General features: G+C 41.5%; 1 protein-coding gene across 2 annotated transcripts in view; it reads right to left on the bottom strand.

Moving 5' to 3' along the window:
- Window positions 1–3,474: 3,474 nt before the first annotated feature.
- Window positions 3,475–25,029, bottom strand: part of LOC139750705 (uncharacterized) — a 341,806-nt gene continuing 320,251 nt past the window's right edge. For both annotated transcript variants that reach the window (XM_071665502.1, XM_071665417.1), the window contains one exon: window positions 3,475–5,298. In XM_071665502.1, coding sequence (XP_071521603.1) covers window positions 4,753–5,298 — 546 coding nt within the window. In that variant the 3' untranslated portion in view covers window positions 3,475–4,752. The remainder of the gene's footprint in view (window positions 5,299–25,029) is intronic.

Here is a 25,029-nt window from a genome sequence, read left to right on the forward strand (position 1 = left end):
TGAGCTTGGGAAGGAGACTTGTGTGAGGAAGTACCAGGAGAGACTGAGTACAGGATGGAAAAAGGTGAGAACAATGGAAGTAAGGGGAGTGGGGGAGGAATGGGATGTATTTAGGGAATCGGTGATGGATTGCGCAAAAGATGCTTGTGGCATGAGAAGAGTGGGAGGTGGGTTGATTAGAAAGGGTAATGAGTGGTGGGATGAAGAAGTAAGATTATTAGTGAAAGAGAAGAGAGAGGCATTTGGACGATTTTTGCAGGGAAAAAATGCAATTGAGTGGGAGATGTATAAAAGAAAGGGACAGGAGGTCAAGAGGAAGGTGCAAGAGGTGAAAAAGAGGGCAAATGAGAGTTGGGGTAAGAGAGTATCATTAAATTTTAGGGAGAATAAAAAGATGTTCTGGAAGGAGGTAAATAAAGTGCGTAAGACAAGGGAGCAAATGGGAACTTCAGTGAAGGGCGCAAATGGGGAGGTGATAACAAGTAGTGGTGATGTGAGAAGGAGATGGAGTGAGTATTTTGAAGGTTTGTTGAATGTGTTTGATGATAGAGTGGCAGATATAGGGTGTTTTGGTCGAGGTGGTGTGCAAAGTGAGAGGGTTAGGGAAAATGATTTGGTAAACAGAGAAGAGGTAGTAAAAGCTTTGCGAAAGATGAAAGCCGGCAAGGCAGCAGGTTTGGATGATATTGCAGTGGAATTTATTAAAAAAGGGGGTGACTGTATTATTGACTGGTTGGTAAGGTTATTTAATGTATGTATGGCTCATGGTGAGGTGCCTGAGGATTGGCGGAATGCGTGCATAGTGCCATTGTACAAAGGCAAAGGGGATAAGAGCGAGTGCTCAAATTACAGAGGTATAAGTTTGTTGAGTATTCCTGGTAAATTATATGTGAGGGTATTGATTGAGAGGGTGAAGGCATGTACAGAGCATCAGATTGGGGAAGAGCAGTGTGGTTTCAGAAGTGGTAGAGGATGTGTGGATCAGGTGTTTGCTTTGAAGAATATATGTGAGAAATACTTAGAAAAGCAAATGGATTTGTATGTACCATTTATGGATCTGGAGAAGGCATATGATAGAGTTGATAGAGATGCTCTGTGGAAGGTATTAAGAATATATGGTGTGGGAGGCAAGTTGTTAGAAGCAGTGAAAAGTTTTTATCGAAGATGTAAGGCATGTGTACGTGAAGGAAGGGAGGAAAGTGATTGGTTCTCAGTGAATGTAGGTTTGCGGCAGGGGTGTGTGATGTCTCCATGGTTGTTTAATTTGTTTATGGATGGGGTTGTTAGGGAGGTGAATGCAAGAGTTTTGGAAAGAGGGGCAAGTATGAAGTCTGTTGGGGATGAGAGAGCTTGGGAAGTGAGTCAGTTGTTGTTCGCTGATGATACAGCGCTGGTGGCTGATTCATGTGAGAAACTGCAGAAGCTGGTGACTGAGTTTGGTAAAGTGTGTGAAAGAAGAAAGTTAAGAGTAAATGTGAATAAGAGCAAGGTTATTAGGTACAGTAGGGTTGAGGGTCAAGTCAATTGGGAGGTAAGTTTGAATGGAGAAAAACTGGAGGAAGTAAAGTGTTTTAGGTATCTGGGATTGGATCTGCCAGCGGATGGAAGCGGAAGTGGATCATAGGGTGGGGGAGGGGGCGAAAATTCTGAGAGCCTTGAAGAATGTGTGGAAGTCGAGAACATTCTCTCGGAAAGCAAAAATGGGTATGTTTGAAAGAATAGTGGTTCCAACAATGTTGTATGGTTGCGAGGCGTGGGCTATGGATAGAGTTGTGCGCAGGAGGATGGATGTGCTGGAAATGAAATGTTTGAGGACAATGTGTGGCGTGAGGTGGTTTGATCGAGTAAGTAACGTAAGGGTAAGAGAGATGTGTGGAAATAAAAAGAGCGTGGTTGAGAGAGCAGAAGAGGGTGTTTTGAAATGGTTTGGTCACATGGAGAGAATGAGTGAGGAAAAATTGACCAAGAGGATATACGTGTCGGAGGTGGAGGGAACGAGGAGAAGTGGGAGACCAAATTGGAGGTGGAAAGATGGAGTGAAAAAGATTTTGTGTGATCGGGGCCTGAACATGCAGGAGGGTGAAAGGAGGGCAAGGAATAGAGTGAATTGGATCGATGTGGTATACCGGGGTTGACGTGCTGTCAGTGGGTTGAATCAGGGCATGTGAAGCGTCTGGGGTAAACCATGGAAAGCTGGGTAGGTATGTATATTTGCGTGTGTGGACGTATGTATATACATGTGTATTGGGATGGGTTGGGCCATTTCTTTCGTCTGTTTCCTTGCGCTACCTCACAGACGCGGGAGACAGCGACAAAGCAAAAAAAAATATATATATATATATATATATATATATATACAAAACCGTTTGCCATTTCCCGAATTAACGAGGTAGCGCCAAGAACATACGAAGAAAGCTGCTTTGGCTCGTATCCATTTTCTAGCTGTCGTATGTAATGCAACCAAACACATCTCCCTATCCACATCCAGGCCTCGCAGTTCTTTCCATGGTTTCCCTCGGCCTCTTCACATACCCTTTCCATTTAACTGACAAATCGGAGACCCCTGTATACCAACCACAACGTTCTAATTCACTCTATTCCATGCACGCCTCCTGCATCTTCAGGCCCCAATCGCTCGATCCTTTTTTTTTCACTCCTTCCTTCCACCTCCACTTTGGTCTTCCTGGTCTACTTGTTACCTCCCCTCCGAGATATATATCTTCATTGTCATTCTTTCCATGTGTCCAAACCATTTCAGCACACCCTCTTTTTATCTTTGAAGCACACTCTTTTGATTACTCCACCTTTATCTTGCCAGTTTGTTACAAATGAAATGTTTGAGGTTATTATGTGGTGTGAGGTGGTTTGATCGAGTAAGTAATGAAAGGGTAAGAGAGATGTGTGGTAATAAAAAGAGTGTGGCTGAAAGAACACAAAAGGGTGTGCTGAAATGGTTTGAAGATATGGAAAAAATGAATGAGGAAAGGTTGACCAAGAGGATATGTGTCAGATGTGGAGGGAACGAGGTGAATCGGAGGATCAAATTGGAGGATGAAAGACGTGCATAGAATAGAGAGAACTGGAACGATGTGGTATACCAGGGTCGAAGTGCTGTCAATGGACTGAACCAGAGCATGTGAAACGTCCGGGATAAACCATGGAAAGGTTCTTAACACTACCTCGCTAATGCGAGAAATGGCGAATAGCATGAAAGAATATATATATATATATATAATACAAACTTGACCCAAAGATCGCCATTGTTAAATACGGAAATAAGAATGAAAGAAATCATTAGTATAAAGGGTAAAGCCTTTGATAGATTTAAAGAATTCAGGTATTTCAGAAGACTTGCTTTTATAATCATCGTCCGCGGTAATACAGGAATAGAGTGAGACTTGAGAATATACTGAAGGGTAATCATACTCTTTTCAAAATTACTTTAGATTTATCAACTATCTATATTCATATATATATAGTCATACAAATAATTCTATAGAATTACACTGATTCACTAAATGCCTTTTACACTTAACATTAGGGTATTGTGGAAGACAAAATAAAAACAATCTTTAAGACGAAAACATCCTCCTGCTATAACTTGCAATCAGATGTCTTCGTCTTCACTAAATACAAAAAGTAAAGTTGATTTGGTGGATGGTCTCGGGACCTCCAGTTCGCCTACTACGTAACATATAACTTTCGATTCATTTAAATGTTTATGACATGTAATCACAGCATATTCAGTCCTAGATTTATCCTGAGCACCATAAGATGATGTTCAAACTATTTCAACTGTTGGCTATGACTTGACGCTGGAGGCCTTAAATATTTAGGCATTGGCAGTAGACAGGTTAAAAAACTAACCAACCTGAAATACTGACAAACAAAACAGATGTCTGTTTCTTTATGTGAGATCACACATAGATGTTAGATATTAAAGAAGAACGCTGAAAAACTTACGAGCCTTTTTATCAGTTTATTTTCAAACCTCCCGTTTTAAAAGGTTTTCTCTGAAAAACTTATGTTTTCTATGGATATAAGAGAACTGGGGAGACTAGTGCATTACACTAGACATCACACGTTGCCCTGATAACTAGGTGGATTTATCTTAACCCTCGGGAGAGTAGTATTCACATTATAAAGTACCGTAACACATACGACGCTTTCTTCGTAACTCTAGGTTTTACTGCAGCGAACGCTACGCGTTAGCTCTACCCTTTGGAAATATCACGTCTTTGGAAGTCGTAGGTAGATTCTCTCTCTCTCTCTCTCTCTCTCTCTCTCTCTCTCCCCAGGTGAAACAACGACTGATAATTGGGAAATATTACTTGCGTCCCAGAATCAGTATGATTCATGAAATCAGATATGCGAGGAACGCTACGCGTTAACACATCTTTTGTCGAAGCTTCATCGTAAGTAAAATTTATTTTTTTTCTCTCTCTCTCTCTCTCTTTAGGCATAAGAACAGGTACAAATTCAAGAGAATTAACACTTCAATTCTTAGTCGGCCATTAGAGACCAATTACCCTCAAACCATATTCTTTCTCAAACATTTCCCTGGTCTCAAACTAAACCATCTCCCTACAAGAAACTTCTTAGGTCTCCTCTGATAGAGATTACGGAATACTGTATCAGTTATCATAAGTATATCAGGTATTATAACCACTCAATTAATATTTCGTTTTATTAGCAATCTATGTTCATGGCAGGGTAGATATCTCATAACTAGTCCTTCCTATAAGTTGCAAATCAGGGTGAAGCCGAGAGGCTACTGACAGCCTGAGTTTGCTGAAGATGCAGTAGCGATGCGCTGACATCACTGGCGCTGGGCATGGCCGCCGCTGCCGTGACATCACCGCGAATGGGCGAGGCCAGGCCGGGAACCTCTCTCAGCTTGGGCGACGCGCTGGTGCTGTCCTCGCTCAGGCTGGGTGGCGATGCAGTGTTCATGTCTCTGGTGGGCGACGGCTCGAAGCCCGGCACGCCGCGCGGTGTGGGCGGAGCTACTCTCGAAGCCTCCATGTGGCTGGGCGGATCCAAGGTGGAGTCTGTGAGCTGGGTGGGAGGAGCCTCGCCCAGCGGGCGGGGCAGGACGGGCGTGAAGGCTGAAGAGGACCCCGGGGCGAGGGCGGATGTGAACTGGTAGAGCGCCAGAGCGGAGGGTGGCAGCGGCCCTCCCGTGCACGACGAGGAACCAACGATGGACGAAGATGAGGAAGACGGTGGCAGTCCCTTAGCTCGAGCCTCGCGATCTCGCCTCTCGCGAGCCCGGCGGTTCTGAAACCAGATCTTCACCTGCAAGAAAGATTAACAATACCTTATTAAAACCATGCAGGGTCTCCACTAACACCCCCTCCCCCAACCCCCCCCACAATGATAAGCACGAATGAAAGTCAGCTCACGACCTCATTATGACATGGTACATGCTTAATGGCGTTTAGTTTAAAAGAGTGAAAAGACGTGTACATTATGTATACTGAAAACTAGAACTAATCTTCAGTCAAAATGCTCCTACGTAAGTTCATCTAGAATACTACAATCTTAGTTTTATTTGGTTGTTAAGTACTCCAATAGGTCTAAATGTTGCATCTACCACAGTATGAATATACCATCCAATTCGTACAACATTGTATTCAACATGGAGCTCATTTTTCGTCTTACCACAGGACATCATTACATAGTGTGAAATAATTTCATTGCATCGGTTCATGATATCAATAACATCCTATATGGACAGGAAAACTTTCATTTGATCATATAAATCTACTGTAGGAAATGATCATTCTAGAATTACACACATACACATTGATGAAATATACACAAAGTCGATGATTCATATGGCAGGCGAACTGTTCATCACAGTCACATACCATTTACTTCCTTATTCAATTCGACTTTTATTTCCATCCTATTCACGAACTCTGTCGTAGCTTTTACACTTGCAGTGTGGTGTCTGTTACTTGGAAAAGTCAGACACAAATTTTGGAACAGTGGCGTCGAATAGAATAGAAGGTCATGGGTTTGTGAGTGGCAGGGTAACATACGGGTTTCCATTATACAAGACATGCGAGTGGTTAAAATTCCTTCCAGAAAACATACCAGTGGTTCTTGAGGCGGAGGACATACCAGTGGCTCTTTCACAAAGGCACACGACTGGTTCTTCCTGAAGACATAGTAGTGGTTCTTTCACAAAGGCACGCTAGTGGTTCATCCTGCAGACATACTTGTGGTTCTTTTACAAAATCACACTAGCGGTTCTTTCAGAGGATGTACTACTGGCTCTTTTACAAAAAACATACTAGTGGCTTTTCAGAAGACATATTAGTAGCCTTTTGCGAAGACAGTGGCACAAATTATGAGATTATGCAGGAACATTTCCCATACCACCATGTCGGTGAACACGTAAGAATCAGAGGGACTGATATGCTATCATTACTTGATCTAATCTTCACAAATTAGTATAGATAGGATCATATAATATACGCTAAATTGATAAAGCGATCATGTGGTAAATGAAACCATAAAAGGAGCAGCAATGAAGTTTGACCAAAAGAGATGGAAATTATACATAGATCAGCGAGTTCTGTGGGACAATTTAACAATACTAAAGAATCTTGACCAAAAGACTTATGGTCCTAATGAAATATCTCCAGTTCCTTCAAGTTAGCTGAGACGGAACGGTCAACTAAAGCCCTAATCAAAGCCATGCCATTAACTCTATATATGTGTGTGTGTGTGTGTGTGTATACCCTAGCCTGAGCAAGGTACCCACATTATCAACCAAGCCCTAGGGGTAGATGAACAGCTGTGGACCAACCACCGCAACCAGAATTCGAACCCATGCGCTCAACCCTGGGCGGCCCGTTACAGCGTCACGGTTAGGAACGTTGACCGCTTCATCAAGGGATGAAGATGTGTATTGATACACTTGACACATCATTGGGATTTTCGTTGAAGATGCCGCTGGAAAAATATAAAGAGCCAGTATACTTGATCCCTCCTCTGGAAGGTAAATCTTGTTGGAATCCTGAATCTGATACTAGACAGTAATGGACGTACAGATGTCAGCACACTAAACTTTACATGCAGAAGAGAAAAATGCCTTTGCTGAAGATGAGGATACAAATGAAACCTTCAGATCTATTCTGGCACAGAGACGAAGATGGCAGTATTTTCTAGCACCAGAAAGAAACTTAACTCATCGTAACATAAAGCTGATATTATGCTAACTTCCCTAGTACAGCATTAGAATACAGTGTCATTCATTGATCTCCCACTTGGGAACATATATGAACAATGGGCTCTTCTCGTGATCATGTGTAAAACTTAGCAATCGAGAGTACAAAAAAAGAATTGCGTTTCTTGAAATAACTGGTAAATCCAATGGACGCTAAAAGATGTCATAACTCTCTACAACCCTCAGATTCAACGCCATGTGATGACGTAGTAATCTTGCCTTCACAGACGCCTGAATCCTCTGGATTAGACTATGGTCAGAATAAAGCATCTGATCAAGTGTAAGCTCCTCAGAGCCTACATCCTCATCAAGCACACGACCACTTCCCAGAGATGTAGCTGCTGGTCTCGTGTCATCAAACCAAACCTCAAATTCACATACCCCATTTAAAAAACTACTTTAAATACCATTTGTAAGAGCGAAGGATTTATCATATAACCTGCAGGCGACTGTCGTATATCATCGCATAACCTAAAGTCATTCATCCCACTATACTGCAGGATATACACTGACATGTTGCGCCACCCAGATATGCAAGGAGGAGTCACTGTCGAAGTACAAAGATCTGCTTCCATCTGGAAATCCGACAATGATAGCTTTCTAAAGCACTTGAAATTTTCTCTTGTACTAAGTGAAAGAAGCGACTCGGTAATTTGCAGTAAATCAACATCATGTTTGTACATATAGTAAGTTTGAAATTGACGCTAAAGATCACGACAGCGTCATCCTAGAGCGCTGGACTTCTCTATCAACACATAAGGTGAAATGTAAAGAATAATCCACATGTTCTTTGAAGTTTCATTCATCTATCTAACCATCTTTTTTTGTTCATCGTGCGCTCTCTCTCTCTCTCTCTCTCTCTCTCTCTCTCTCTCCAATCAGCCCTCGTTTCTCCCTTCCCCTTCCCTCCCTCCCTCGTCATCTTCTCCCTCTTTCTCCCTCTCCCTCCCCCCTGGCAGCCACAGGACCCCGGAACCCAAACCACACCTTTGCAAAGTGCAACAAACACCTGGTCGGTCATACCGCAAGGATTTAATTATATAAACACGAGGGGCCGAACGCCTCTTGTCTATTTTACAGAGGTTAACTTTTCTGAAACTTTTGTCCTTTTCTGCAGTCACTCATTATCAGTTTCTTACAACAGATAAAAAAAGGTTTATTGACATACTACCTATCGCAGTGTTAAGAATTGGTGTACGTTTGTATATTGGGTGTATCTATATCTATATCTATTCATTTATTTATCTATCCATCTATCTATTTATTTATCTATCTATCTATCTATCTATCTATCTATATATATATATATATATATATATATATATATATATATATATATATATATATACCATACGGAAATACGTAGAGGAATGCATCCACCTGACAGTAAATACATACACTCGGCATATCCACATATATACGAGCACGCTTACAATGAACACACTCGCACATATGGCGTGATTTAAAGTATATACATTATTGAACATCGCCTGGAATACGTGGGCAGTATTCTTTCTCCTCTATTCGCAAGGGGTAAGTTTCTTATGTCTACTTACGAGTTGGAGGTTAGTTATAGAGTGGTTAGGTTGGAGGAAGGATAGTGTTGTTGCATAGTACTGAGCGTCGAGGACTCACACACACACACACACACTTCAACACTCCCACCTTTGTACCTGAGACCACATGTGTGTCATCAATATTCCAGACAAGCATTCATCAACAATGAAGCAAGACCACATCCGCCAGCTCCCTAGGGTCATCATGAAGACCCTCACCTGCATAACCCTCATCATCGTCGTCATCATCACGACCTTCAACGTCAGCATCAACACTAGATGGACTCGTCATCATTATCACCTTCAATATTACCATCATCACTATATATCACTATCACCATCACCATCACCAGTATCATCATCACCATCATCACTAATGATTCTCATCCTCGCACCATTATTATCCCATCCACACCACCTCCATTATCATAATCATCACCACCATTATCATAATCATCACCACCATTATCATAATCATCACCACCATTATCATAATCATCACCACCATTATCATAATCATCACCACCATTATCATAATCATCACTACCATTATCATAATCATCACCACCATTATCATAATCATCACCATCACCGCCATTACCACACTGTCATCATCACATTATCAGTATTATCTTTTCTCCGCCATCATCACCACCATTACCACCACCACCATCACCACTACCAATATCATCATCTCCACCATCACTACCATCATCAGGGAACCAGCAGCTGCCACTCACCCATCGCTTGTCGACCCCAAGATATGGAATACACCCACTCACGCCTCCTCAACCCCTGGCCCCTCTCACTCGCTGACCCAAGCATTTATTCACTTAACAACACTAACAAAAATGTCCTCCTCCCTTTGAGCCAGTCTGAGTGGAGAGTCGGCCACTCCAGGCCACAAAACGAAGCATTCCAGGACACAAAACGCCCAGGACACTCCCTCCCGCACAGGGCACCCGTCGCTGGGCTTTGCCACACGTCCCTCCCAGCCCAAGACCCTTAAGGACGACCCTCAACCATGTTGTTAGGGGATTTCCGACCGGGATAGCCCAGAGACAGAGAGCAGAGAAAGAGAGAGAGAGAGAGGGAGAGATAGAGATGAGAGACAGACAGGGTAGAAGGACGGGTCTGGATGGGAAGAAGAGCTATTAATGGATTAATCAATTAGTGAATGGTTGCCTCTCCTCATGACGAGGTCGGGACGTAAGAGTAGCCATCTCGCTCATACACAAAGCAGGATCGCCTGGTATGCGTTGCCGGGGACGCCCTCATCTGCATCTTTCAAGACGCAAGAAGAGCGTCTTGCCATAAGCGTGCCTCGGATTGGAACACGTTGGTCGTGATGCTAATCTTATTCCATCTCACGATTCAGGTTTTTTTCCCTTTACGAATACCCATAGGAATCCTTGAGTCTTGTCTGTATATTTGCGAGCGATTCAAGATAATCGTGGATGCCACTATTGACCTACGCATTTCGTATCATGCTGGGATGAACTATGTTTACATATAGACAAAAACGTTGGCAAAAGGTTGTTTTCAGTCATGCTTCGTTGCTTCTGAGACATTCTCGTCCCAAATTCCAAAGCAACTTGCCCGAACGGTTGAAGAGGAGGAGGAGAGATTGAGACAGCCTAGAGTGATTTGTGACCACTTTGACAGACAAGAGAACAGGACAAATCCATTAAAAAAAGAGAAGGCAAGACGGTTTGAGGAACAGTCATTACGAAGTCTTCTCTTACAAAAAGGTTAAGGGATCATCATTCGAACGTGTGGCTCTCACAGAGCCTCTAAAGAACGATCATTCATTCCAGCCATCTACTTTGTGACGATGATTATCGTACAATGAGCAGTTACGACGATACTTAGGCGAATGCGTGTCTATTTTGTCTTTTGGAATCTTAATTCATATCCAGTGAACAAACAAGGCTTTCGTAAATGTATGACTTAAACATACTTGCTATACAAAATATATATGCAGGACTGAAACAAAGTCTTTCCATGTCTCTTTGAAACGGGGACATCGAGGAAGAATGTTTGTTTGTTCAGTGATTGTTCAAAAATACATGTCATAGTTATATAAATGAATATACTTGAGCTCGTAAACCTGATATGGAAACTGCCTATTCTCAAAATGCTGGAGTTTATTGTTCAGTGAAAGTAGCGATCGCGTAGCCGTCAACTGTGTGCTTCCATTAACAAAATCCGCTACACTGTTCACTGATATGAAACGCGTCTCTCCTCCCTTTCAAATGCTGTTTAGTAGTCTAATCAGACTCAGGACATCGTACATCTAAAGCTCAGAGAAACTGAGAGAATTTCTGTTTCTAAATACTTGAATAGCTACTGACTAGCATACATTTACCCCAAGGAGCTGTGCTGGACACCATGTCATTGCTATGTGACTCTCTGGTGACCCATGACTGTCACTGGGAACCATACGAAAAGTTAGCAATGTTATCTTGATGAGTTGGTGGTGGTGGTGCTGAGATCGTGACTCATCAAATCTCCTCAAGTACGGCGCATATATTTTCCATTTTGACCAAGTGGACGAAGCTTAGACGATCTTATGAAAATTATTGTTGATTAGAATTTAAAGGAGAATTTTAAAAAGGAAAATATGATCTGGATTAAACGTGTTTAGCTGTTCTTGTTTACGGGCAGAAAGAAAGGAAAGCTTAAGATGAAATGCTGATAGATATCAACAGTGTGAATCTAGATGGATGAGATGCTCATAATGGAAACCTCATTATTATTCATGAATCATAATGCGCTGACCATGAGATCATAGCAAAAATTTTCATGAATCTCGAGATATTTTTCCTGATGTGTGATACCTATTCATGACCGATGTTTTACATTCGTGGTGCCCCATCTCGTAATCTTATACATATGCTGTGTCTTAACCTTATGTATACACTCACATGTACACGCTCTATAGCTTACGCCTGATAACGATTGTTTCCGAGTTGTTTGCACTGTAAGGACTCAAACTTGAGCTCTTTAGATTGGCGGGTCGTCCCTGTGTGTGCTAAAGGCTCTTTACAGTTTTGTCAAAAGGTCATAACGTCGTGCTCCATGGTCGGACCTTTGTGCTGAGAGGGTAAAGTCGTCATCCGGCACAATATGTGAAACAGCGCCATCTAAACGAACGATTCAACATCAGACAGTTCATGTTGCATCCATCATCGTTATCCATTGCATTACAGAGGGTCGTGTACGTGTGCAGTACCTAGTGCAAGAACACATTGTGGGCCGCGAGATGTCACCAGGAGACCACAGTCTCCTCTCCATGCATAGGAACATATGGACGTAAAATCTTGTTAGACTACAGTCTCCTTTCTAGGCACAGGAACTAATGAACATTAAATCTCATTATCTTCTACTAGCTCCAACGAATTCATGCTCGTTATCCATAGCATCTAACTAAGCATTTACCATTTACTATAACCTATCGAGTCATTACTAACAGGTAAGTATCCTATATCACCATCGTAACCGCATCTCGGTAACGACGCCAAACAAAAGCTGACGCATATAACACGAAGAACAGTTATTCTGACGAGTCAGGCCGGATCTGAGAGAAAAGGCAAGGGAGAGAGAGTCATCTCTCTCTATCGCATCACTAACTCCCAGCAGCATCCAGATCTATTCTGATCCCATAAAAAGCGACTTAGTGACATGAATGGCAGGATGTTTAAGATGAGAATCGCTTCAGATAACTCAGGAGGGTCCCAAGTGGTAGACACCACTCGTGATTGGTGCATCGCGCGGCACTCGTGATTGGTCCGCTGCTCGCCGAGTGGTCGGGTTATCTCACCAAGGGACGATACATCAACTATTTACTCAATATTAGTTGAGAGAAAAGAACGTTAGAGTTCTGGTATATAATAGACTTTATCGGCCGACTAGTTAAGGGTGATTTTACAGTAACAAGAGGAGGGAGTGGTTGAAATGTAGAGTGTTTTTGTACAGCAGCTTAAGGGTGACTCTCCATTAGCATCGGTGCAGGAAGAGATGTTGATGTTTTCGGTATATTGACATTATCGTATTATGGCATAAAGGCGAATATCCCTTGGAATATAAAGAGCGATGGAGAGCCTCTGACCTCTACAGCCCTCGCTGTAAATGCGAATATTGTTTGTGTTATTGACAGATGGGCTCCTCCAGTTTAGAAGTAGGGGGTCCGAGAGGCAATGAGAAAGGGGAGGGGGAAGGGGGACGGTGAGGGGGGAGAGGTGGACGGGGGAGGGAGGGAGGGGCTGAGGATGGCCATCGAGCTGCGTGTATCCTCCCTCAAATGTTGTTACCCGCTCGAGAGACTGGACTGTCCGGCAAGGCTAGGACAATGGTCCATGACCGCTGCCAACATATGACATTGTCTTCCGTGAATGACATTGTTGGGTGTGGGATTCAGGAATGTATCTCGTACGATGGCCATTATCGCTGGACTTTTGTGAGGTGGTAGATAGTGTTGCTTGTGGTACCTCCATCATCGATGGAGTGGGCCCACTCCACCATTGATGGAGTGGGCCCACTCCACCACTGATGGAGTGGGCCCACTCCACCACTGGGTATTTCCTGGGAAAGTGTCGTAAAAGTATCTGCTCTGGATACATATCTTCGTTTATGCGTCATGAGAATATACATTTTCTGTGTCTGTATCCTTATCTCTTATCAGAACACATTGCACACTTAAAAAACCCTAGTTCAATCTACATAATCGCTGGGTGGAAAACTGTACTTACGTGTTTCTGGAAGGTTATATAAGATAATCCAGTGAACTAATATCCAAGAATTTTACTTGAGTACGGTTCTCCGCGGAAAGTTGAACGAAAGAAATCTTTAAACGTCTGCAAGCGTCAGCCCCGAGACTTCCAGCTGAGACCGTGATTCCAGGACCCTTCGCTAGAGGGCAGTGTTATGATACGTAAACAAGAGGTATGTTACAAATTACGGCCCGTTATCCCTTGCGTCGGGGCACATCCTCCCGACCTATTCAGAAGGAAAACGGATCTTCTCCCCCTGGTGAAATAAGGTCCATAATACTGATAATAAAGCTGGAATAACAGGCTGACATTGTCCGTTATCCGTAGTGGGTTCAATCGGCTAAATGTCACATCTCATCACACGCTTCCCGCACACCAATAGCGAGAAAAGACAGGCCTGCCAACCGCTGAGTTAATCATCCGAGCCACGTTTTCTTTCAGCATGATTTCCCGGCAGGGAAGGTTGAATTGAACCAAAAATGAGCATATGTTACTCTGGACCTGGGGAGATACACCACTCGGATATCTATATCTGAATAAAAAAAAAAAACATATGATCAAAAAGATATCTGTCGTCTGTAAGTTACGTTCCTAAACTTTCCATCCCCGTGTTAAAGCAATATATATATATATATATATATATATATATATATATATATATATATATATATATATATATATATATATATGTACATATATATATATATATATATATATATATATATATAAGTGAGGTCTTTGATTGAATAAGACATAAAAGGGTAAGATAGATATATCTGAATAAAAAGAGTGTAGTTGGGAAAGCAGAGAAGGGTGTGTTGAAATGGTTCGGACATTTGGAGAGAATGAGTGAAGAGAGCTTGACAAACAGGGTATATGAGTCAGAAGAGGAAGAAAAACGGAAAAACCAAATTGGAGGTGGATGGACGGAGTGAAAAGGATACTGAGCGATCGGGGCCTGAACATGCAGGAGGGTGAAAGGCTTGCATGGAATAGAGTGAATTGGAACCAAGCGGTTTACTAAAGTGGGTCAACATGCTGTCAGTGGACTAAACCAGCACATGTGAAGCGTCAGAGGTAAACAATGAAATGGTCTGTGGGGCGTGGCTGTGGCTAGAGAGCTGCGGTTTCGGTGCATTACACATGACGAATAGAGATCAGAGTTCTTCCTCTATTCATGGCGCTACTACGCTATCACGGAAACGACGATTAAGTATAACATATATATATATATATATATATATATATATATATATATATATATATATATATATGTGTATATATATATATATATATATATATATTTATATTTTTATACTATATATACTTTATATATATATATATATGTGTATATATATATATATATATATATATATATATATATATATATATATATATATATATATATATATATATATATATATATGAATGAAGGCGTATGGTGTGAGTATCACTGCTCTAACATATGAGAGTAAAAGCGAATGTCACCTCGGTCAAGATGGACGAGAAATGAGGGGAGGAGAGATCGGTACCGACGTAGCGTTAATGAACTGGCTGTATAGATCGGGGAAAAACAGTTACCTAGTACTTACACTTCACGGTGAGGGAGTTTTGTTCCTGTGGTACACCGTCTTTTAATTATTTTCTAATGTCGTGAAACATGTCAAATTTCTGCATGGTGTTCACTTTTGTTCATATCCTGTTTCAGCTCATTCTGTTCATCCAACATTTGCATATTAAAAAAGTAGGTAGCTCTTCTTTACATCTCTTTAACAAAGTTCTTACTGAGTTTCATGTTATGTTCTGTGGTCGTTCTATCCCAACGTCTCTAGAAAAACTGTTGTTCACTGCGTACATTATCAATTTGTGTGTGTGTGTGTGTGTGTGTGTGTGTGTGTGTGTGTGTGTCTGTGTGTGTGTGTGCGTGTGTGTGTGTGTGTGTGTGTGTGTGTTCGTGTGTGTTAAATTCATAGATGTGACACCAATACCTTGACAATGGTAATAAACGTTACGATTTACTTGCCAGGCTTTTACGAAAACTTTGTAATTAATTTACAATTTACATTAAAACTCTACCGTACGTAGCTATCAGTTAACTTCGTTGATATGTAAAGGAAACTGCACTGGAACAAGACGCGTGGAAGGTGAAGGGGATAAGGCCGACATGTCTAAGACATATTTACGATATCTAGGTTTACTGGATCACCAGCCAGGATTAAATCTAAGCCAATGAAGGTTGTCCAAGAATTTCTCAGGATACTTTACACCGTAGCTCCGGAGCGTAAGGTTATCATGGCTCGTGATGGACGACACACACGTCTGCGTCGGTGTGAGTGAGGGAGGTCTTCCTCCGTCATGCAGCAGACACAGCAGAGGCCATCGATGCGTCGGGGGCGCTGTTAGACATGACAGGCTCTGGTCAGCCTGCACTTACTGCCTTTCAGCACCTGTATAGCATACACTTAGGAACAGCAATATATATACATGTATATATATATATATATATATATATATATATATATATATATATATATATATATATATATTACATCACTGACATATGTGTGAGTATATAACCTCCAAAGGCCCATTATCAGTCACGACTACATTTCTCTTCTTGGACTCGGCCTTCGTGACGGAGTTCACTTACACTTAGTAACATCAACAAACGTAGACAAGTAGCTTAGCGCGTCCTGTCCTCCCTTAATCCTCACGTCTTCTGCTTACCTGTATGAGTCGGCACCAACAACAACCAGATACAATTACCCACGTTCTAAATCAATACCTTAACGATATTTTTTTTCTTTCATTTTTTTTGACATATTCTTCTGTTCCGGTAGGGGAGAGGAGCTCATGGGTGAAAAAAAAGTCCTGGTGATTAAAAAGAAAATATGTGTGGGAGCAAGCGACGCTATTGTTTACCTCCACATACGAGCCTAACTCAATTTCCCGCAGAGGCCCGCGGGTCAAAATGTAATCCCCTCGAGTATTGTAATGACGACCACTGGGCTAATATACTATCTTCTTACGCTAAGCCCAAGGCCGCAGGCATGTTGTACCTGATGGAGGAGGCCCCTAGCTGTTCAACGAAGACGGTGAGGTAAACGAAGTAACCTAGTTCAAGGCTGCTTAATGACGCTGTGCGGGAAAGATAAGATAGAAGCAATAATTATTTGTCAGAAAATCTTTAAAAGAAAAAAAGTTGAAGGAAGGACATGTGTTTTCCTAGATTCATAACTGGATGAATTCTGCCGCTCGCGGAGAACGCGAACTCAAAGACATAAGACCCATAAATTCAATCTGAAGTCTTGCTTGATTCATGACCCCAGTGGAAAAAAAATGTTAACCTAGAAATTAACTTGGCTCCTAATTTGAAGTTTATTCACCTTTGACTATGATAATTTATATAGCTACTTCTCAACAAATGTATAAAGTTGTTCCCATCGAAGTAAGCACTGACCTAGATTAAGATTGCAGGAATCAAAATAGAATTCAAGATGGTCTTTACATATTCGTATCAATCGACGTTTATAACAGTACGAATCTGTTGCTCAGGCAGAGCAAAGGTTCACTAAAATTGCCGACGAGGATGAGACCTGGATACAGAACTGAGTCAGAACTGTTCAAGCAGAGACGTGATGCCTCAGATAGCACTACCATGAAAGAGGGGAAGTAGATAATGTAATCTAAGTCGCTTTTTTTGTCTCGTCCTCTCTTCCTCTATTGGTTCACATATTTGATGTGATCTTGGACTACTATATATGGACTAATGTAGTGTAATGGTTAGCGTTCCTGACCGTGACGCATTCACGGGCTGCCCAGGGTCGAGCACATAGGTTCCAATCCTGGTTACGGCAGTCGGTCCACAGTCAACCCAGCTGTTTATCCACCCCTCAGGTTTCGTCGATGAAAGGGCACCTGGCTCAGGCTAGGGTATATATATATATTGTTAATGGGATGGCCTTGATTAGGGCCTCAGCTGCACGTGCCGTCTCTTCTAACATAAAAGAAAATTATATGAACTGCTGAACTGCGATTTCATCTTTATAACTGTCATCGCGGACTAGTGATTAACATATATATATATATATATATATATATATATATATATATATATATATATATATATATATATATATATATATATATATATTTTTATTATTATTTTTTTTTTATTATACTTTGTCGCTGTCTCCCGCGTTTGCGAGGTATATATATATATATATTTGACACGCGCACCATATGCAAAACAAGGTTTGGGTCATGCGAACACACATACACACACAAACACACACACACACACGCACACACACACACACACACACACACACACACACACACACACACAGCCGGACGAGTGTACAAACTTCGGGTGATAATCTGTTAAGCTGGTAATGAGATAGAAGGATGATTCCATCCCTCTCTAATGCTCTCACCCCAACCCTACTTCACCCCACCTCCCCTTGCCGGGATGGGGAGCAGCAGCTGGGCCGGGACACAGGATAATGGGGGACCCATCCTTTCAGGAGGAAAGAGCAGGGGGATAGTGGGGCCCCGGCTCTGGCGGATGAAGGGAAGAGACGAGCTATATTTGGTGCGTGTTAAGGATGCACACGGCAAGTCATGGCTCGAAGGTAAACTCGATTTTTGCTTTCGAATTACCCGAAACTCTACAACGTTGAGAGAGAGAGAGAGAGAAAGAGAGAGAGAGAGAGAGAGAGAGAGAGAGAGAGAGAGAGAGAGAGAGAGAGAGAGGGATTCTTTTGAGTTTGCGTTACGTGGATCTACTCAAGTTAATCTTGCACTATGAATGATACTCTTGGTTATGATTTAGGCAATTTTTTTCTCCTCTTAGCAACTGCCAAGCTGTGTGATCTATCATCATGTGCCATCTATGCGCATCTGGAATTTAGAATGTTATTACTGTCCACCAATAGGCAACTTCGTCGTAGACCATCAAATCATCTGTTACCTGTCCTTCCCATGTGCTGTCTCCCTCGTCATAGACCATCGGATCTTCTGTTATCTGTCCTTCCTATGTATTCATGGTCTCTGCATGTCTTGAGACTTTACGAAGGAAAAGTTAGGCTTTGTTGATATTCTCTTACGTCAACCCCTTCAACAATATTCACATCTTGGGTAACAGTACACATTCTTCATTACGCATATACATACGTAGATATTTTGAGTTTACGTAGTGCTAAAGTAAACCAAAAAGTACTGGCTATGCTAGTTATCACCTCGCGATTTACTTCATAGCTCCCGAACAGAAAATAAAAGAAACCTGTTTCCTAGATGGTCTTTAGTTTCCCTTGGTTATCTTGCCTCTCTGAGGCCTTCCCTTCGTAATCTTAATTCGGCGAAAGTATTGTGTATGTGTTAATGTTTGTCCCAAGGGTTGGTATAGACATATGCACATCCTGTATGTTGAATGGGCAGGATGGTGTCGACATCTGTGTGTGTGTTGATATATGTTCTAAGGATGTATACCTATACACACACCCTGTATGTCTTTATACACACACACTGTCTGTCTGCATGTTGAGTGGGCAGGATGGTGTTGACATCTGTGTATGTATTCATGTATAACCTAAGGCTGTGTACCTATACACGCCCTGTATGTCTGTAAACACATACTATCTGTATGTTGAGTGGGCAGGATGGTGTGGACATGAACATCAGTGTATGGGTGTGGTGCAGCTGGGTAGGGTGGTGTCGGTGGCGCGAGCGGGTATGGGGTATCATGTGGTCTCACACTCCCCCTTGCCTCTCACCACACCTGCACGCAGTTTTGACCTCCGTCACGAGAACGGGGAGAGGGTGATGTCACAAGTGATTGCAGATCATCTGACATCACGAGGATATGTAGACGCAACATGTCTGGTGTTGGGAGAATTCGTAACGGATGGTGAACGCTTTTCGTCAGTATAAACAATCTTTGCTCATCTCTTCAACTAAACCCAAAGATTCTAATGCTTGAAGTCCGTTCAACTTTAGGTGAAGATCGATTCTCTATTGCAGGTTTTCATTTCTTCGAACGGAAGTACTACGTCAACTGTGGTCAAGTTTCAGAATGGCTAAAACAGTGTTGAAACTAACTGGTTATCCTAGTTAAACCATGAGATGATCTTTTATTATACGAAATTCAATGGCAAACACACACACACACACACACACACACACACACACACACACATAGGGCCCTCCGTGGTGTAGTGGTTAGCGTTACTGACCATGAGTCAGTATCTACATGCAAAATTGTTATCACGTGTAAGGAGACGGAAATATTTTCAGGAAATTGACATACGACGGATCGTCGGCTTGAGGTGGAATAATCTATTACAGGTTTGTCACCTCTTGTGGAGTCGCACAAATCTGCTAGAAAAGGAAGCATTACGAAAAAGGAAGAAAAGCCCAAAGTGGAGGCCAGGGAGGGAAATGTCTTTACACGTCAGATCAAACGCATCTTACTATACTAGGGTTACTATGACGTAGGAAGGAAATAATATGAGCAGCGTTAGAACATTAACCAGGCTATGTTACAGAATTGCAAAGACATGAGGTGGGGCTTTGCAAGTGTAAAGTAGGCTATATATATATGTATGCTTAAGATAGATAATTACAAATAGCTAATAGATTTCTGCAACTACGCTTACTCTGCATCAATGGCCATTAGAGAAGATACAGAGAAGGACATCCAAAATCATTCTCGGTCTCCCTCTGCACCAATCACCTACCTAGAGGAGGTGGACGCACCGACTCACCCTAACCATCACCTGAAATTCATCCAATAGTTTAGGAAGATAGATGTTGCACCACTCTCGCCACCGTCACCTCTAGCGACTTGATATCCCTCGCCCCCGACTTGCATTTCGGCAACACAACCGCATCGAACTTCCAGGGGTTCGTATATCTGATGAAGGAACAGCCTCATCCGGACCATTGCTAACGTCATCAGTAGTTTGTATATAATCAGGTCTAATAGCTCCTCCAGTCTCTTTGTGATCGTGTGAAAGATATGTGTATAACCCTATTTTGATACAATCCCTGTGCCATGTTGTGTTGTACTTTGTACGTTTTCAACATTTGGCTTTAGTTAACATGACAAGCGTTCTTGATTAGCGTTACGGTTGTTACCTTATGCTCATTCGCAGGTTGAAAGATGAGGTGCACTGGGTGTGGATATTCCCTGTTTGGTAATGCAGAAATAAGCACACACACACACACACACACACACACACACACACACACAACACGAAATCAAACAAAAGATTTGTTAAAAGAGATGTAAGGAAGTACTTATAGTAAATTCAAGAGTCATGAATGAATGGGACAGAATGAGTGAGGATATATTTAATGCAGACACTATACACATATTCAGGAAGTTGTATGACAGCAGAGAATATTCAAAAGACGAGGCCCCACGAGTGGAAAACTCCACTCCCCCTACTGTAAGAGAGACAGGGCCTCACGAGCGTACAACTCCCTGCCCCTACAATACAAATAGGTAATTACACATCATGAAGAGAGTTGCCACTTGGTGTCTTGGTGTACCAACAACGCACAAGAATTACCATATGGTGCAGTAGTATTTGAATGAACTTACGCTATATCAATACATTTTAGAACTAAGTTCAAAATAGACAACCTAGACATGGGCTAATGGGCCCCTTGTTGTATGGTTTTTATCGTCTACTTCCATGTACTACCATGCACTCCCATGTATGGTTGAGACAGTTATCTTTTGATAAAGTGTGTCATGAGATTTTACGACCTTTGAAGTACTGCATGGATGAAGTGTGGCCTTTGTGATATGTGAATAAAGGGATTAAAATTCATCACGAGTCCCTCTCATACCAATGCTTATCAACCAGTAAGTGAGGAATATTTAATCTAGAACATTACACAAACCTTTGAAAATAATCAGTAACCAATTGTTTCTGATATACAGAAAACGGGAACGGAAGGCGAACTGAAGACTCAGATGACGTAAATTTTCCCATAATTCTGACCAGCAACTCACAATCTAACCCCAACCCAACTCAACCTGGCCAATGCAAGTCCTCAGTGCAAATGGGAATTATTGGACAAACGTCTACATCAACGGTTATAAACGATATTGCTAATGACCCACATACCCGCCATAGATCAATTTCGCATAATTTTTTGTCACTGATTTGGTGACACACACACACACACACACACACACACACACACACACACACAAACACACACCCCACATTTCACACGTATGCATAGACATATGTACACATCCGTCAAAGCGAGGTAGGGACTGGAACAGACGAAAGCCTTCGCATGAAAACCTTCACTTTGCTCCCTCTTCTTTTCAGCCTTTTGGAAAGTTGTGACACAGAAACATAGGAGGAACGACATCCAGGTCTCCACTCCAATCCATCTAATCCCTCCTACCCCCATGGCCTTTCGTCTATTCCTGGAGCTAGATTGCGAACGCAGGAAACGGCGATCACATTATACATTTAATTGCTAAAGGTTCCAGTCACGGTAAGAAAACCTCTTCGAGTCCAGACCTTCATTAAAAGAATAGAGAGGGAAGATAAATACATTACGAAAAAAGAACTGAATGAATAATTCATTCATATACGATGAAGTGGAAAGCTTTCCATTTATGGAAGGATAGAAAAGAGTTGGTATAGAATTCCCAACCTTAGTCCTGTAGGGAATGAAAGAGACACCACAACGGGCCACCCCTGGATTTGCCAGCGGCCACACAGTAATTATGTGGCTCACTGGCCTGCCGACTACAACCTGATCTACCAAATGATGAAGGCACGCAAGCAGCCACTTCCCGCAAAAAAAAGGAGAAACTGAAGTAATATCTATAAAAGGGAAACCAAAAGAGGAAGAGTAAAAAGAATTATACTTGGGGAGTTGATAGGTAACATTGCAGCACCTTCAAGGCTGTGCAGTAAATGCTGCCCTACATGCGAGAGTAATCCCCCTATACAAGGTTATATATATATATATATATATATATATATATATATATATATATATATATCATAGGGTGGGGGAGGGGGCGAAAATTTTGGGAGCCTTGAAAAATGTGTGGAAGTCGAGAACATTATCTCGGAAAGCAAAAATGGGTATGTTTGAAGGAATAGTGGTTCCAACAATGTTGTATGGTTGCGAGGCGTGGGCTATGGATAGAGTTGTGCGCAGGAGGATGGATGTGCTGGAAATGAGATGTTTGAGGACAATGTGTGGTGTGAGGTGGTTTGATCGAGTAAGTAACGTAAGGGTAAGAGAGATGTGTGGAAATAAAAAGAGCGTGGTTGAGAGAGCAGAAGAGGGTGTTTTGAAATGGTTTGGGCACATGGAGAGAATGAGTGAGGAAAGATTGACCAAGAGGATATATGTGTCGGAGGTGGAGGGAACGAGGAGAAGAGGGAGACCAAATTGGAGGTGGAAAGATGGAGTGAAAAAGATTTTGTGTGATCGGGGCCTGAACATGCAGGAGGGTGAAAGGAGGGCAAGGAATAGAGTGAATTGGAGCGATGTGGTATACAGGGGTTGACGTGCTGTCAGTGGAGTGAATCAAGGCATGTGAAGCGTCTGGGGTAAACCATGGAAAGCTGTGTAGGTATGTATATTTGCGTGTGTGGACGTGTGTATGTACATGTGTATGGGGGGGGGGGTTGGGCCATTTCTTTCGTCTGTTTCCTTGCGCTACCTCGCAAACGCGGGAGACAGCGACAAAGTATAAAAAAAAAAAAAAAAAAAAAATATATATATATATATATATATATATATATATATATATTTTTTTTTTTTTTTTTTTTTTTTTTCATACTATTCGCCATTTCCCGCGATAGCGAGGTAGCGTTAAGAACAGAGGACTGGGCCTTTGAGGGAATATCCTCACCTGGCCCCCTTCTCTGTTCCTTCTTTTGGAAAATTAAAAAAAAACGAGAGGGGAGGATTTCCAGCCCCCCGCTCCCTTCCCTTTTAGTCGCCTTCTACGACACGCAGGGAATACGTGGGAAGTATTCTTTCTCCCCTATCCCCAGGGATATATATATATATATATTATATATATATATATATATATATATATATATATATATATATATATATTATATATATATATACACTGAAATGTATATGTGCGTGTGTGGACATGTATGTATTTTCAAGTGTATAAGGGTGGCTTGGGCCATTCTTTTGTCTGTTTCCTTGCGCTACCTCACTAACGCGGGAGACAGCGACAAAGTATAATAAAATATATAGAATAAATAATAAAGTTTATACTGTTTACAACAAACAAAAACTAATCCATTCTATCTAGATTCTAATGAGAAAACCTGATACTTGTATGCGCTAATACTGTACTTGGGAAGACTGAATGGTCATCATTACTCAAAATCAATCCCATAGAGGCATGTTTGAACTGATAAAATATCCTGTTCATGGCTGCGAGTGTCACATTCTATTCATTCATATTCTTTAAGCCTACCAAACACAAAGTTCTATTTAACATAGTAGACTATTTCCAAGAAGAGATAATTATTCAATACTTCTTTCCTTACCTCACATTTATGCTCCCTTTTACCCTTTTCAACCAGTGAAAACAGAAGATCACAATTTTTGATATAAGAAGAAAAAAGGTAACAATTTCAACATGTAATAATTCTTAATATTCTGAGGTTCTGACTGCCTTTCCATCATATTTCAATTTATGTATGCATGAAGGTAACAGCTTTCTACTAAGTTTCAGTCTCTTCCAAAATGACCTTCATCAACTCCCACATATCCTAGCATGAAAGTCTTCTTCTAAACATATAACTTCACAATCATGTCACAGCACCCTGACACTGCCCAAGCAACTACATCAAATAGTTAAAATAAAATATCCTTATCAACACAAAAGTCTAGAATCACCCTCTTAGTCCCAGACAAACATGAATCTAACCTGCATCTTTCCACCTCACTAAATCTTCAACCATTGCATTTGAACAAAACACAAACTATTCTGACATAAATGACACAAGCATAACAATCATTCCCCACACTGCAAACATCAACATAAAGGTTACAAACACATTAAAACAGCCTCAAAACACTTACTGGCCCCATCTCTGGACAAGAATAAGAATTCATCTGCTTCATCCCAAACTATACTTCACCTGATCATTCACCAGGTCAAAAGCACATATGACTAAGCTGTATACCATACAAAACAGAGCACTCAGAATAATCACTAACTGTCTAGCAATAAAAACATAACATATACACAATGAAGCAAAAATTCTTCCAATGCAATAAAACTCATTACGTTTAATACCCAAACCTTTGCTACAGTAGTATATACCCTTCCTTTTCAAACCACTTCATTTCCAACCAGCAACCCCAAAGCAGACTTAAAAAACTTACCACTGTTTCATACTTCAACAAACTATACTAATTGATTCCCTGATCTCTA

The sequence above is a fragment of the Panulirus ornatus genome, chromosome 1 (genome assembly GCF_036320965.1).
Source record: "Panulirus ornatus isolate Po-2019 chromosome 1, ASM3632096v1, whole genome shotgun sequence".
In the NCBI taxonomy this organism is placed as follows: domain Eukaryota; kingdom Metazoa; phylum Arthropoda; class Malacostraca; order Decapoda; family Palinuridae; genus Panulirus; species Panulirus ornatus.